Source organism: Neomonachus schauinslandi, chromosome 6, assembly GCF_002201575.2.
Source record: "Neomonachus schauinslandi chromosome 6, ASM220157v2, whole genome shotgun sequence".
Classification (NCBI taxonomy): domain Eukaryota; kingdom Metazoa; phylum Chordata; class Mammalia; order Carnivora; family Phocidae; genus Neomonachus; species Neomonachus schauinslandi.
This window is the reverse complement of record NC_058408.1, coordinates 27591198-27605755: the sequence shown is the minus strand read 5'-3', so window position 1 is coordinate 27605755 and position 14558 is coordinate 27591198. Positions and strand designations below refer to the sequence as shown.

The 14558-nt window shown below is 44.7% G+C and overlaps 1 protein-coding gene across 2 annotated transcripts; it reads right to left on the bottom strand.

Moving 5' to 3' along the window:
• Positions 1-6952: 6952 nt before the first annotated feature.
• Positions 6953-14063, bottom strand: UBE2T (ubiquitin conjugating enzyme E2 T). Of its 2 annotated transcripts, XM_021682463.1 has the most exons (7): positions 14042-14063; positions 11016-11188; positions 10378-10447; positions 8720-8825; positions 8507-8605; positions 8278-8361; positions 6953-7536 (listed from the first exon to the last, which is right to left on the bottom strand). In XM_021682463.1, the coding sequence occupies exons 2-7, from the start codon at positions 11122-11124 to the stop codon at positions 7411-7413; spliced, it is 594 nt and encodes a 197-aa protein (XP_021538138.1). In that variant the 5' UTR covers positions 11125-11188; positions 14042-14063; the 3' UTR covers positions 6953-7410. The 2 variants fall into 2 exon arrangements, with proteins under 2 accessions (XP_021538138.1, XP_044772275.1); XM_044916340.1 differs by lacking the exon at positions 14042-14063 and having other exon boundaries at positions 11012-11100.
• Positions 14064-14558: the final 495 nt, after the last annotated feature.

The following is a 14558-nucleotide window of genomic DNA, read 5'->3' as shown; positions in this document are numbered from 1 at the left end:
GAAGCCTTGACCCAGAGTGGGATGATGTCCCCAGGACAAGCAGGCAGTTCCTTTCTAGACGTAAGGGAAAGAGATTGGGTTCAGTAAAACCCTGCAATCATAGGAAGGAGATGCAAGCCCCAGTCAGGGCCTTACTGGCCTAGTGCCCGACCTCCTTCTGAGAGGCCAAACAATGCCTCCAGGAGTATTTCTTTCTTCCACTCTTACTGAAGATGGAATTCCAAATCCATCCATCCTTGTGGCCCAACTGCCGAAAGGCCATTCAGCGGTTCCTGCTGGACTGGACTGAGAGACGGAGACACAGGGGCTAACTCAAGTAAGTGGATGTTCCCTAAGAGGGTCTGTGTAGAGCAAGAAGGGAGGCAGGATCTCAGTAAATCTAAGACCAGAAAGAGCAGTGGGACTGGGCCCAGTGTGGCTGAAATGGGAGGGCCATTCTGGATGCGAGGCAGTTCTGAGATCCAGCCAGTGGGAGTTTGTGGCCAGTCAGCCTGGACCCCCCCAGTAGGAAGCAAAGCTGCCCTCTGTAGGCCTGCTCTGATATCTGTCCCCTTCTCACCACAGTCCACTGCTCCTCCTCAGCCCCTTTTTACCTAGAAGGCTTTTTATAAATTTAATTTTTGAATAAATAATACATTTGCATGGTTTGAATAAAATATATCTGTTTAACAGTCTCCATTTGCCCATTTCCCAAACCCTCACTAGTCACCACTATGATCAGTTTCTTATCTATCCTTCCAGAGTTTCTTCATGCATGTACAAACAAAACGCATATATATTCTTCCTTCTCCTTTCTGCCCAAGGTAGCATACCACAATTCTGCTTGTGCAGAATTTTTCATCTATTAACAGAGCTCAAAGATCTTTCCTTACCAGTATAGAATGCTTTCTTATTTTTTTTTTTTTACCGTATCTTACCTCTCTTTATACAGACGTATCCTAAATTTTATTCCCCGCCCCTTTTCATGGAAATGTGGTTTGCTTAATCTTTTCTTCTACAAACACTGCAGCAAGTAGCATCGGATGTATGTCATTTAGCACACGTGTAAGTATATCTGTAAGACGCAGTCCCAGACACGGAATTGCTGGGTCAAAGAGAGTTCTAGATCTTGTTCCTGAAGCCGTGGAGCCGCGCGCACGTGTGGGCGCCGCTGCGTGCTGGCCGGGCGCACCGCGACTCCCGGGCGCGCGGGGACGGCGGGACGCGCGTGTCGTCGCCGCTCGGGCTGCGCGGCCGCGGGAGCCGCGGGAGCCCGGCAGCCGCTCCGCCGGGGAGGCGCCTCTGCACGCCCGCCGGCCCCCGGGGCCCCGATGCCGGATGCGGGTCTGGCCTCCCCCGGGATCCCTGCGCGCCGGCAAGTGGGCGCCCGCAGCCGCGAAGCAGCAGGCCGGGTGCGCCCGGGGGACAGCGGGTCTGGCAGAAGGAGAAGGCAGGCTCGCTGGGGCGCCGGAGGTGGGGAGATGAACCCCGGTGAGGCCCGGATCTGGCCCGGCATCGTGCCACTGGTGTGAGTGAGCCGCAGATGCGGAGGGACTGACATTTAAAACGACAACAAGAGTTTGAGGTAATAATATCTTTTCTTTACCTCGTTGCTTCTTTGGACTCATAGGCTATGTTTATTCATAACTTCCGCCTACGTGGGCCTCACGATGACCCCTGTTCTTCCTCAAGCCCTCTCTACGCATCCTTTCTTTCGGCTTCCATTCCTGGCTAATTGCCTCGTTTTCTTTTGGTACTTCCTGGAGATGGAGGGAGAACCTGACTAGCCAAACTTCTTTTCCTACACTAGGTCAAATCAGAGGTCAGTGGTCAACTAATGGACTGACCACTCAGGCCAGGCCCCTGAACTGTAGCGTATGAATGGGTATGTTTATGTGGGATCCCACGGGACGAAATATGGTTGCTCAGAGCTGCCCCTGGAGCAAGGCTGTGGGCTCTTCTCTCAGAACGCGCAATGGGTATGGCAGAAAGGTTCCACAAGAGCAGGAACTGTGTTGGTGTTATCCACTGTTGTGGCTTCGGTCCTTTCCACGGGGCCTTGCACAAAAAGGTGCTCAATTAATTTCTGCTGGATGGGGGGGAAATTTTAGAAATCAACATATTTAAGCAATCCATAAAAATTCTGTTTCCCAGCCTAACAGGGACATCTGGCCAGAAGATGCAAGTAACACAGAACAACAGATAGCTTCTTGTCTGAACTACATTTCTGTTCCTGAGAACTGGCCCTCCATTCAGTAGCTCTATGTCGTGCCCTTCGGGCATGTCCTTTCTCTTTATAAGAAAGCAGAGTGGGCAGCTATTTCTGTGGTGAGATTTGAAGGGCCAGCAAGTTCCCTGACCCCCTTCTCGGTAACAGCTCCTCCTGTGGCTAGCACAGTGGTTGAAATTCCACCATCACAGTTCCTTATTCCTTCAGGTTAGGCCCTTTGCCTGGGGCATCTGCTGCTTCAGCCTGCCCAGTAACCGCTTCCGTTCTTCCAGGAACTTCCGTTTGGCTTTTCTAAAGGCAACGATCCCCAGGCTCCCAAAGGCATGTGGTTCAGGTGGGGTTGACTCCACTCTAGGTTCCGGAGCTGGAATGTGAGCCAGACTTCTCAGTTTATCCTATTCCCTGGCCACCGTGATTGGTCCAAGATGGGCTCATATCCCAAGTTCTTCTAAAGACTTGCCTGACAGTACATTTGGACTCCTCAGTTTGTGAAACAAGGACTTTTGTTTGCTCATGTGAGATTGTTAGAGTCTGTCACTTGCAAATAGGTTTCTTGGAGACTCCCCTCTCTGATCACCCCCTCCCCATGGCCCAGGAGTAAACCCACTGACTTACTACCAACTGTTAGGGTGGAGAGGGCAGTTGTAGAATGGGAATAAGGAAGGAAGGAGGATTGTCAGGATAGGCTGTCAGATGGGGATAGTGGGAGGCGCGTGGGAGGCCCCAGGCGGTAACGCAGGGCAAGAGAGTGCTGGAGGAGAGGGGAGAATGGAAAGGGCAGGTGAGACCAACCTCATTTCATCACTGAGTGAGCCTGACACCACCAGCAGGCTCTGGCCTTGGATCCCACAGGTAGTTTGAGAATCACAGAACTGCCAGATATCAGCACTAGGAGACACCTTGGAGGTCATGGGCCATCAGAGGAGGGAAACCTAGACATTCCCCCAGAAGGGACCGCATCACCACCTGACCCTGTTTGGGCAGTTCCCCAGACATAACTCCCAGGTCTGGAGAGAACCTAGTGCATAAATAAAAACTCACCCCCCCTCCACCCCTCGCCAAAAGGAAGTTGCCTCTGCTGGGAGGTTTGGGAGAAAGATCCCTCAGCAGGCTTTTTTTTGAAGCAGAGTCGCAAGGTCCTGGTTAAAGGATGCAGACCACGGAAGGAAGGGGACATAGTCTGGTGGGATTGTGGGATCAGGGGGAAAGGCAAGCGAGGAAAGCACATGAAGGGGAGAAATCCTGGAGCAGGGATGGGAGGTGGGGTGGGGTGGGAGAGACACTGGATAACCTGTCATCCTTGATGGAAACTGGGAGTTGGAGAAAAGGATGGGTGCTCCCTGGGAGCCATGGTAGGAGCCAGGGGCAACTTGCCAAGAAGCAAGGAGAAAGGGGAACATGTTATTTCTGGGTAGAGCACATCTGCGTCCATCACCCCAGGCTTCACTGGCAGCCCTGTGCAGGACTCCAAGCTGCCCTGCAGCCACCCATCCTGGGGAGCAGGTTCTGAAACCACAGACCCCTACCCCCCACCCTGTTCTTCCCTCCCTCAGGCCGCCCCAACCTAAACAAGACAACCTGGGCAGGGGGGCCACATGCTGATGGAAAAATACACACTTGGCTGGAAAAGGAGCTTTATTTGTGTGTGTTGAATTCCCACAGCAGCTGAAGGATAAATAGCTAGTCCCTAGCCTTAGAGACTGCCCACAAGGTGGGTGGTAAAATCTGTTCTTATTTAGATAACTTTTGGGGAGAGATGGGGAGAGGGAGTGGGGGCAGCAGGAGAGGGGAGCTTGGAATCTGCATTGTTTATATGATCAGTCACGGATGTCATCTCTCCTCTTTAATTAGGGGTTTGTAGCTGGGAAACTTTGCTCAGCTTGCTTGTCCTAGGAGCAGAGCCGACTGGCGAGTAGGCAAGGGGCAGAACATCTCTTTGGGGCCCAACTGTGGTTGGGCCACTATGTCTCCATCCCCAGTCCCCACCTAAGCACTCAGTATGTCAGCCCTGTGCTAGGCCCTGTACTAGCCGCTTTATGTGCATTATCTTAGTCAATCCTTACAACAACCTCATGAGTTAGGTACTGTCATTATCCCTGTTCTATGGGAGAAACCCAAAGCACAGAAAGATCGTATAGCATACTAAGGGCACACAGTTGGTAAGCAGCACTGCCGGGGCTAGGCTGGGGCCTCCTTGACCCCAGTGTCCATGTGTTTAACCCTTTCCCATCGTTCCTTGGGCTGGGGATATAGACCTGGGCTTTTCTCATTTTCTCTCATTTCTGTTCTCTAGCCCAGGTCCTCTGTACTTGCTAAATCAGAGAGATGGATAGATGACCTCTAATCACTTTTGGCTGTTTTTCTTGCAATTAGAGAGAAAAGTTTCTTGTTGCCACTATATGCCCAGCACTTGGAATCAAACAATGTATATACAATGGACACATTTTCCAATAGGTACAAATGCTATGAATAAAGTCAATCAGGGTAATGGGCTATAGGCTAGAGTGCCTGGGACTCAAGGTGCTCCTTTAGATGGGATAGACAAGGACTTTCTGGGACACCTATATTTGAGCTGAGACCATCATGGACAACGTAGAAATCCCTGAACAAGGAATAAGCTAGATGTATTCAAGAGATTGGAAGTGGCTTATGTGGCTAGAGTGTGGTGTATAGGGGTAGAGGGTATGCCATAAGGATGGGTAGATAAAGCAAGCAGGAGCTAGATCAGGGTCTTCTGGCCCAGGGAAGGAGACTGGATTTTTTTTCCCCCCCTAATTGCAAAAGGAAGCCACTTCAAGGGTTTTAAGGAGGGAGGGAAAATCTGGTTTTGACATCATCAAAAGATTATTCTTGCTGCTTTGAGAAGTATGGACTGTAGAGGGTCAAGGCTGGAGGCAAGGAGACATGGTAAGGGGACTATAGTACCAGTGAGATGAGAATGGCTTGAACTAGTATTAGAAGAGGGAGGGAGAGGGTGCCTGGGTGGCTCAGTTGGTTAGGCAACTGCCTTCAGCTCAGGTCATGATCCTGGAGTCCCAGGATCGAGTCCCGCATCAGGCTCCCTGCTCGGCGAGGAGCCTGCTTCTCCCTCTGACCCTCCCCCCTCTCATGTACTCTCTCTCATTCTCGCTCTCTCAAATGAATAAATAAATCTTAAAAAAAAAAAAAAAAAGAAGAGGGAGGGAGAAGTGGCTGGTAGAACTGACCAGACCTGGTGATTGATCACTTGTGTAGGGGTTTTGTCCCATAGGAGGGGCTCCTTTCCTACAACTATTCCGTAAGTCCCTCACACTTCACTTCTGGCTTCACCCTGATCAGCACATGGCATTTCCCTGACCACAGCGACTGGCTTCAGGGTGGTCCAATCATAGGAACTTTCACTCCATGGCCTGCTGGGTGTGAATTAGAAAGTACATAGCCCTGACTGCTGCTAGGAGTCACTCTGAAAGGGGAGTATGTTTAAGGAGCAGACAACCAAGACAAGTTGTTACTCTGGATGGCAGGTGGAAAGAGACTGAAATCTTGGTGTTATTGAGCCTCTGAACACACCAATTCAGATGCTCACCCCACCCCTGGACTTTCCATTTATTCCATTAGAACTTCCCGTGTTGTATTGTCACCAGTCTGAGTTGGATTTCACTCACAGCTGAAAGCATCCCACCTGATATACTAATGTTATCTAGGAACCCCAAATCTGGCTTATATGCATGAATTTAGGAGAAAAGCCTGCAATAAAATCATTTCTGGGCTTTAAAAAGAGAACTAATTTTGAGAAATGGTTCAAGAATTCTAGAGAAGTTGGAAGTTGATGAAGTGGGGGATACAGAAGAAATTTATATTTTCAGTTTATGCCATCATCTGTCATTACGGATTATATAAATTCACACTTCTCGTCTTGTTTGCCTTGAGTTCAGTACCACACATGATCTGTGGCAGGCTGTGCTGAGTGAGGATACAAGGTAACTCATAGGTCGATGAGCAGACATTGCCTATTCAGACATGAGCTATTTTACGTGCAGGTGCCTAGCCTAGGTATAAAACCACTGCACTGGGATAAAACTGCTACACTGGGTAATGGACAGGGATATTACAGTCTTTATTTTTCTACCTAGGACTCTTAATATCTACGATCTTCAGGGGGCGCCTGGGTGGCTCAGTTGGTTAAGCGACTGCCTTTGGCTCAGGTCATGATCCTGGAGTCCCGGGATCGAGTCCCGCATCGGGCTCCCTGCTCGGCAGGGAGTCTGCTTCTCCCTCTGACCCTCCTCCCTCTCATGCTCTCTGTCTCTCATTCTCTCTGTCTCAAATAAATAAATAAAATCTTAAAAAAAAAAAAAAGAAAGTCTTTCACTCAGCATGGGCAGCCTCTTTCCACTTCAGCTGATTTCTGCTCAAATCCATTTTCTCTGTCATCTCAATAGAATAATAAAGTCTAAGTAGATTATAAAATCGTGAGTAGGGGATTCAAGTTTGGCGCCTATCTGTTCAGAGTAGTGCTTGCCATGAAATGAAGTTAGGGACAGAAAGTGATTACAAAAATCCTTATTTAAATTTGTATGATTATTTGGTTAATCTCATGTGTGATTTTTTTTTCACCATTCTAAAACACGAGCACAATACTTGGTACACAGCAGGTGTTCAGTAAGTATTTATTACCGTGGTTAGTTCTGACCAGCTATGTAAATCACAAAAAGTAAAAACTGCAAAAAAATTAACAAAAGGGTCCATTACCTTATTCCCACATTCTGTTAAGACTCCTGAAAACCTAGAATCCTTGAAAGCCTGGTGGTAACTGAATTGTGTCCAATAGTCATTTTACATCTACGTCAAATGTTCAGCGTCCCTAGTGATGTTGGTAAGTTGGCAAAATAAGAGACAACAATTCCAAATATTTTAACATTCTTATTATATAGCTTTCTGGACAGTTTGCTCCCAGACACACATTCAGGATAAACACATACTCAACATTAAGTGGTTATTTATTTTTCAGGTTTAAAAGGTTTCAAACTACATATGTACAAGCTAAATAAAACAAACTAGCCTCAAAATCAGTGTAGAGCAGAATACGTAAATACATAAGGTCTGTTTTATAGGACACGAAAGATGATAATGTCATCAAATACAAAGAAAAACATCCAAGAGAGGTAGGCAAATTAGAACATCTTAACAAAAAATATATTAACTACGACCAGGACAAACCCCTAAGCATCAGAGCAAAATTTCTTTTCTATGCCTCCCAGCTGCCTGGCTTTCCTTTTCTGTGTTGTGTTGCATACTTCTGAGTCACCAGCCTCTGGCAGATCATCAGGCATCTCTTCCTCATCAGCCTAAAAAGGAGCAGATACGGTAAAATGTAAGGTTCACACTATGAACCAGGATGGAGAACAAATGAAGTGCTGTATTATTATTTCCAAGTACTTCTTTGTTGCCTCTTGTATATGATATTCCCTTCAAAAGCATCTTCTTCAATCTTTTGTATGTTTTAAATTTTTATTTCTTTTCATAAGTAACTGCTACTTAACTCAATCTGAAGGATGTTATAACTCAGCGAGAACCAGAATATGCAAATCTTTGTGTTCCTATAATTTGTATTGTTAAATGAGGAAGCTCTATCAACTTAAATTGGGGAAATTTTCCTTCTCCCTTCTATGAATGGTCCCATAAGAAATGTTCATTTTCCCCTCTCTCCTATACCTCTCTCACTCCTTCCTGATTCCTGCAGTAATCCCTTCTCAGTGTTAAAAAAGAAAACCTCAAAAAAAGAATCAGAGTCACCTCTCATCTATCCATGCTACCCCAAGAATATAAAAAAACATTAAGCAGATGCTGCCTGCCCTCTAGTGTTGTCAAAGATGACAACTGTTAGGAAAAATATACTGTTGGTTGAGCTACTAGGCTATTTTGTTGAATAACTATTTAGAAAGTTGTAATAGGAGAAAAAATCAGTTAGCTACTCTAGAGTACGTTACAAATTTGGCAAAGTTAATAACCATTTATGCATTTACAGATAAATACACTTTTAATGGATTAACAACAGTAGCAAAATCAGAACTGTACAATCATCATACCTTCTGTTTCTGTTTTGCATGCTTCTCTGTCCACTGCCTGGCATTCTTGAGGAAGACTGGCTTATTATATTTAAATTCGGAGGACTGAGACAAAATCAAAGAAGAGTGAATGGAAAGAAAAATGATTTGTAGTGGTTAAGCTGCAGCTGCCACAGCTATCCTCATAAATGAAAAGTCAGAGGTATGAAGAAAGTAGGACATGTGCTGCAGAGGACAAGAGGATACTTACTATGTCGGCCATGAGGGGGTCATCAGGGTTGGGTTCGGACATGAGCAGCTGAATAGAAGTCAGTACAGTTGCAATGTTGAGGGATGGTCTCCAGGCGCCCTATATACAGAAGACAGGCAGCTGCTTTTGTATTACTAAGAATGTGATACTCTAATTCAAGTTGTATAGATGAGAATCACAGAATGCTGTGTCCACCCTTTACCCACCACTCACTTTTGGTGGCAATTTGAGAACATCTAAACAAATCCTTCCAGCAGAATCAATGTTTGGATGATAGATCGGCGTCAGAAATCGGATCTGAGGAGGTTCAAAGGGGTACCTTTGAAAACATAGGATAATAGAGAATTTTTATTAACGTATTGTTTCATTATAAACATATAATAATAAAGGCTTCCTGGTGACTAATTAGGAAGACAGCCTTTGAGAGGCAAACCTTTTTTCTCCTCAAATTTTTATTATGAAAACTTACAAACAATAGAAAAGTTGAAATAATAGCATTAAAAACACTCATGTACCCACCACCTAGGTCAAACCACTTCATCCTGTAAATACTTGAGCACATATCTCCCAAGAATAAGGTCATTCTCCTATATAACTGCAGTACTATCAGTGTACCTGTGACAAAATTAAAAATGTATCCCCCAATATCAGCTACTATTCAGGTTTCCTCAATTGCACCCCCCCTTTTGTACAGATAAGTTTTGAAAAACAGGATCAAATTAAGATTTATATATTGCATGTTTTTTTAAAGATTTATTTATTCATTTGAGAGAGCGAGCATGACAGCAAGCATGTGCATGTGTGTGGGGGGGGAGGGGTTGAGGGATAGGGAGAATCTCAAGCAGACTCCCCACTGAGCACAGAGGCCCAACACAGGGCTCAATCCCACAACCCTGGGATCATGACCTGAGCCAAAATCAAGAGTCAGACACTTAACTGAGCCACCCAGGTGCCCCCACTGCATTTGGTTATTATGCCTTTTTAGTGAGACACAAACCTCGGAAAATTCCCAGCCTATTTTCAGAACTGATGTATCACATGATTATCAAGCTACTTCTCTCAGGACTTTAACAAGTTTGGCCAGGATCTGATCTAGTGAAAAGACATCTACATATCAACAGTCAGACATTCATTTCTTCCCTTCCCCATTCTGCACAAAACTACAACTACGACTCACTTGATGAGAACCTTAAAGGAGACCTGAATTAGGAGGGGCCTTAACATAAAGACAGAAAGGAGAATGGTGGTTACCAGGTGCTGGGGGACGGGGGAACTGGCAAGTTACTGCTGAACGGGTATGGAGTTTCAGTCTGGGAAAATGAAAACGCTTTGGAGATGGATTATGGTGACAGGTGCATGACAACGTGAATATACTTAATGCCACTGAACCAAACACTTAAAGATGGCTTAAATGATCAATTTTATGTTATGTATATTTTAACACCATGAAGAAAAGAGGGGCCTTAGATGTGATCTAGCCCATTTTTAGAGAAGGAATTTGAACTCCAGAGAGATAAAATAACTTGCCCACGGTCACATTACATCATGATAAGACTAGGATTAAAACCTAGGACCTTTAACTCCTACATTTAACACTCTACTACATTACTCTATCTTCCAATAACCGTCCTTTACCCTGTAAGTTTAGAATCTAATTCACACTGGGCGCCTGGGTGGCTCAGTCAGTTAAGCGTCCAACTCTTGAGTTTGACTCAGGTCATGATCTCAGGGTCATGAGACCCAGCCCCGTATTGGGTGTGGAGCCTGCTTAAAATTCTCTCTCTCTCCCTCTGCCCTTACCCCACTCTGCATGTGCTCTCTCTCTCTCTCTCTCAAAAAAAAAAAAAAAAAGAAATCTAATTCACACTAACCTCTCGGGAATGCTAACTTCCAACTTGAAAACACCTTTCTCATAAGGTGTGTCAGCCGCACCTAATATTTCTTAAAAAAAAAAAGAAAGAAAAATTAAGAGGTAATCAGATGATCTGAATGACCACACCATACAGTCCTAATAAAGGATTGGTCCTAAAGGAAAGCTGGGTCTAGGTCAGTAATTCTCTCCTCTTAGGGCTTTAACAAGCTTCTCATGCAATGCACCAATGTACCCAAAAAATTGTTGGTGTCAAACAAAGGACAGACAGAAGATCAAAACAGAAGTTGGACAATACTGACCACAGATCAAATATAAGCTCCAGATTTGTTTTGTCTGTACTGCAGGATTCTAATTATTTATGTTTCCTGTCTGGCCTCACAGATACTTGAGATGGTGATCTTTGGTCTAAACACTGCTTCAGAGCTGATGCCCAAATCTTGGCTATAAATCAGCAAAAGGTGTAATAAAAGGCCAGAGAAGAAATGTCAAGCAAACCTTTTATACATGTACACAAATTAGGTTTAGAAAGATGATAAGGTACTTTGACCTTGCCATTGTTCTCTACTTTAGAATATACAAATGTTCAGATTTCAGCACAATTTTCTAGGGTCATCATAGGCATGACATGATACCTACGAGCTTGCAGATCATCCATTTTGTCCTTATCTTGCCAGCAAGTGATGCCTGGGGGTGGCTCTGTGGCTAACAAGTTCAGCTCTCTCTTTAGACGTGAAGCTCTCTGCATGGTCCCCAAGTAGAAGGAACCACACACAGTTCACTGCACCACACTAGAAGCTGGCTGGGATTCACTAGGGAGAAAAGGGACAACCATGAAATAGTCAGCAATGGTGACTTGAGTTTTTAGCACATGGCTTCAGTTTAGTGAAAAACAAAACAAATTCTTCGTATTAATCCCTATTCTGAGAAAGGAATCTGAGTTTTTTCCATTTCCTTTCTGTTATCTATTCAAGCACATTTTAAAAATAAAGATTAAAAATGCAAAACACTCTACAAACAACAAAAACACTACAAGTTTTCAATTAATGTCTGTTTCCACTGATAAATTATAAATTCAGGAGGTACACCCTGGGTCTAATTTTGCTCTCCACTGCATCCTCAGTATGCCTGGCATAGAAAAGGCTTGACAAATATTAGCTGTGGAAGTCTATATATGCTTTGTGAGGAGAGCAAGGAATGAATATGATGGAGATAGTCTCACTCTGAAGTATTTGTAAGTGAAAGCTTAAATGTGTGAAGTTTTCTCCATGTATCCTGGATTCCACATCCTCCCAATTCTTCAGTATTTCCAACCTTTTTCCCATCAACATTCAAATATGCTCAAAATCTCTCTCATCTAAAACAAACACCCACACCTACACACACTCAATACCCTTCGTAACTCTAGTTCTCCCTTTAGCTGCCACTCAAAGGATACCGATTTTTTATATTATGAGTTACATACACTATCTTCCAGTTTGTGGCATGTCTTTCCACTTTACTCATGTCTTTTGACAGATACACAACTATTAACTTTAATGTAATCAATTTTAAAACCTTTTCCTGTACACTTATACTTTTATGTATTAAATTTTTCCTTATCCCCAAACTTAGGATATTTGTCTATATCTTCTAAATGTTTTACAATTTTGCTTTCACATTTAATCCAGTAGGAATTGATTTTTGTGTATAGTGTGAGGTAGAGGTCCAATTTTGGATCTCTTCCTCCATATGAATAACCTATTGTCCTAGTCCTTTTTTTTGGAAAGTATTTCCTTTCCCCGCTGATATGCTCATAAACTAAATTTGCATGTGTGTGTGGATCTGTCTTGAGATTCTTCAATTTGTTCCATTGGTCAATTGGATTATCTTTGAGCCAATACCTCACTGTTTTAATTACTGTAGCTTATTAATAAGACTTGATATATAGTAAGTTGAGTTCCTACACCTTGTTCTTCTTCTTCAGGAATATCTTGGTTATTCTTGATCCTCTGCTCTTCCATATGAGTTTTAGAATCACCTCATAAAAGTCCACATGTATATACATCTCAGGATCTGGTTCTCAGTTTTGTAAACCGAATACTCAACTTGGCAGTAAACCTAGATTCAGCTGGGCTTACATGTACTAATTTATTCCAGGCTGACTCACAAAGGCTTTACATTAAAAGGTCAATTTATTAATTTGTACAACTATGATAAAATTTTTAATCTTAATCCCATACATTCCCTCCTTACACTATTTCTATTTGGAAAACTAATTATAATCAGAAGATTACCTGGTGGGCACAGATTGTAGTTATTGGATGGTTGTTATGATAATCATACCCTTAAATAGAGGCCATCTACCTCCACCACAGGGATGTTTAAAGGAGACTAAATTTGTGTATTGGCTAGGTAAAGACATTCTCTTGAACTGTGCTGCAGACACAATGGTTCTTTGGATCTTCCTTTTCTAATCTCCAGGCTTGCTACTCCTCCACAATTCACAAACTCTTCCAGAAATATTTAAATGAAATTAATAATATTACAGGTGAATTAAATTGTTAAATAGAATTACACTACAACAGTCTTTCATATAAATTATTCTTGAAAGTACTTCCAAATTTCCTTAGATGCACCCATAAGACCATCATCTTTTGGAGGCAGGTATTTCACTGGATAATTAACCTCCCGTTTTATATACAGATCCCTACTACTTTTCTCAGTAAGCACATGCTGAGAAAGCGACCACAATAAGACAAGAATCCACAAGAAATAGAGCGTTACCTTTATAGTAAAATGAGAACCCAGGGGAAAGGCACGGGAAAGGGATTAGAACAGGGTGAGGAATAAGCAAGACAATTTCTCTAATGGAGGCAACCAGACCCCAGTCTCACTATATTAACACAAATTGGTACATGGCACTCTTTAGCTCAAAAGCCATCAATTAGTGCGTTTTTTCTGGGCACAAAGGTTCTTTACAATCAAACCCCAACTTCATATCCAGTAACCACTCCCCACAAACTTGTGCTTCAGCCACACCGACTTCTTTTTGCTGCCCATTAAGAGTCTCATCTTCTTTCACATCTACAGATACTACACATTAAATGATCACTTCTCGCCTTTCTCTAGTAATGCGCCCCAATCCTTCATTCCTTTCGATTGTCACCCTCTCTGTGCTTCCACACCAACTTGCACCGGGAGTTGTTATTCATCTCTGACAGCTTCTTCTCGTGGGGCGAAAATCCCTTGAGGGCGGGTGTAGTCTTCGTAATTTCTTTCTTTTTAAAAAATTCTTAAGTCAACAATGCCTACAGACAATGCCTTAGGATACCAGTATGCAGCCCTGTAACTAGTGTTGGAAACGTGGGTTTTGGACCAGATGGTGAAGAAGGCAAACGGCCTGTGCGCGGCCCCGCAGCGAGCGCAGGGCAGCGGAGTCTCCTTCCCAGGGACACACTTCTCCCTGCGGGGCACAGGCGGCTCGGGCAGCTCTGGCCGCCGCGGGCTGCGGAGATCCCGGCAAAGCCTCCGCTCAACAGCCGCTTCTCCCTTCCGAAGACAGGAAACTCCCACATTAAACAGAAACAGGACTCCTGGTCCCTGACACCTACAGGGACCACCGTCGGGATGCGCTCTCTCCGCTGGGGAACCAGAAAATTACCCTCTTACCTGGGCTTACTCACCTCACAACGTAGCGACGCGCGGCCCAGCAGCTACCCACGCCTGCGCACGCCCAGACGGTTGGCGTCGCTCCGCCTTCCGCCACGAGGGGCTTGCGATTGGCCCGCGGCAATGCCCGGGGGAGGAGCGCGGCCCCCTATTGGGCAGCGCTCTGAGCCCGGCTTCCGCTCACGCCGCTTTCAAATGAGAGCGCGCGTCAGACGTAGTCACTCCCCCTCGTACGCGGAGCTGCTGATCAGGGTGGAGGTTCCCGCCGGTTTGGGCGGGCTGCATCATTTGGTGTGGCCCTGAGGTGACAAGTCGGGTTACGATGTCAGCTTTCTTTGTCAGAGCGGGGAAGGAGCTGGAAATCGCCTCAGAGGAGGAACAATGAAGGGAACCGGAAATACTTGAACTGGAGTAGGGACTGCGTGATACCTCTCTTCATTTAAGTGTTTTTCACCTGGAGAATTTTACTGCGTCAGAGGACACATCTAAGACTAATGGATGAAAGTTAAAGGATTGCAAAATTTAGCCCAG

Excerpts from the sequence above, each read along its gene's own strand:
- UBE2T (XM_021682463.1), bottom strand. The coding sequence starts at position 11,124 with ATGCAGAGAGCTTCACGTCTAAAGAGAGAGCTGAACTTGTTAGCCACA. Across the intron at positions 8,826-10,377 it reads GAAGTTAGCATTCCCGAGAG|GTACCCCTTTGAACCTCCTC; the intron begins GTTAGTGTGAAT and ends ATGTTTTCAAAG. Across the intron at positions 8,362-8,506 it reads ACCCCCTCATGGCCGACATA|TCCTCCGAATTTAAATATAA; the intron begins GTAAGTATCCTC and ends ATTTTGTCTCAG.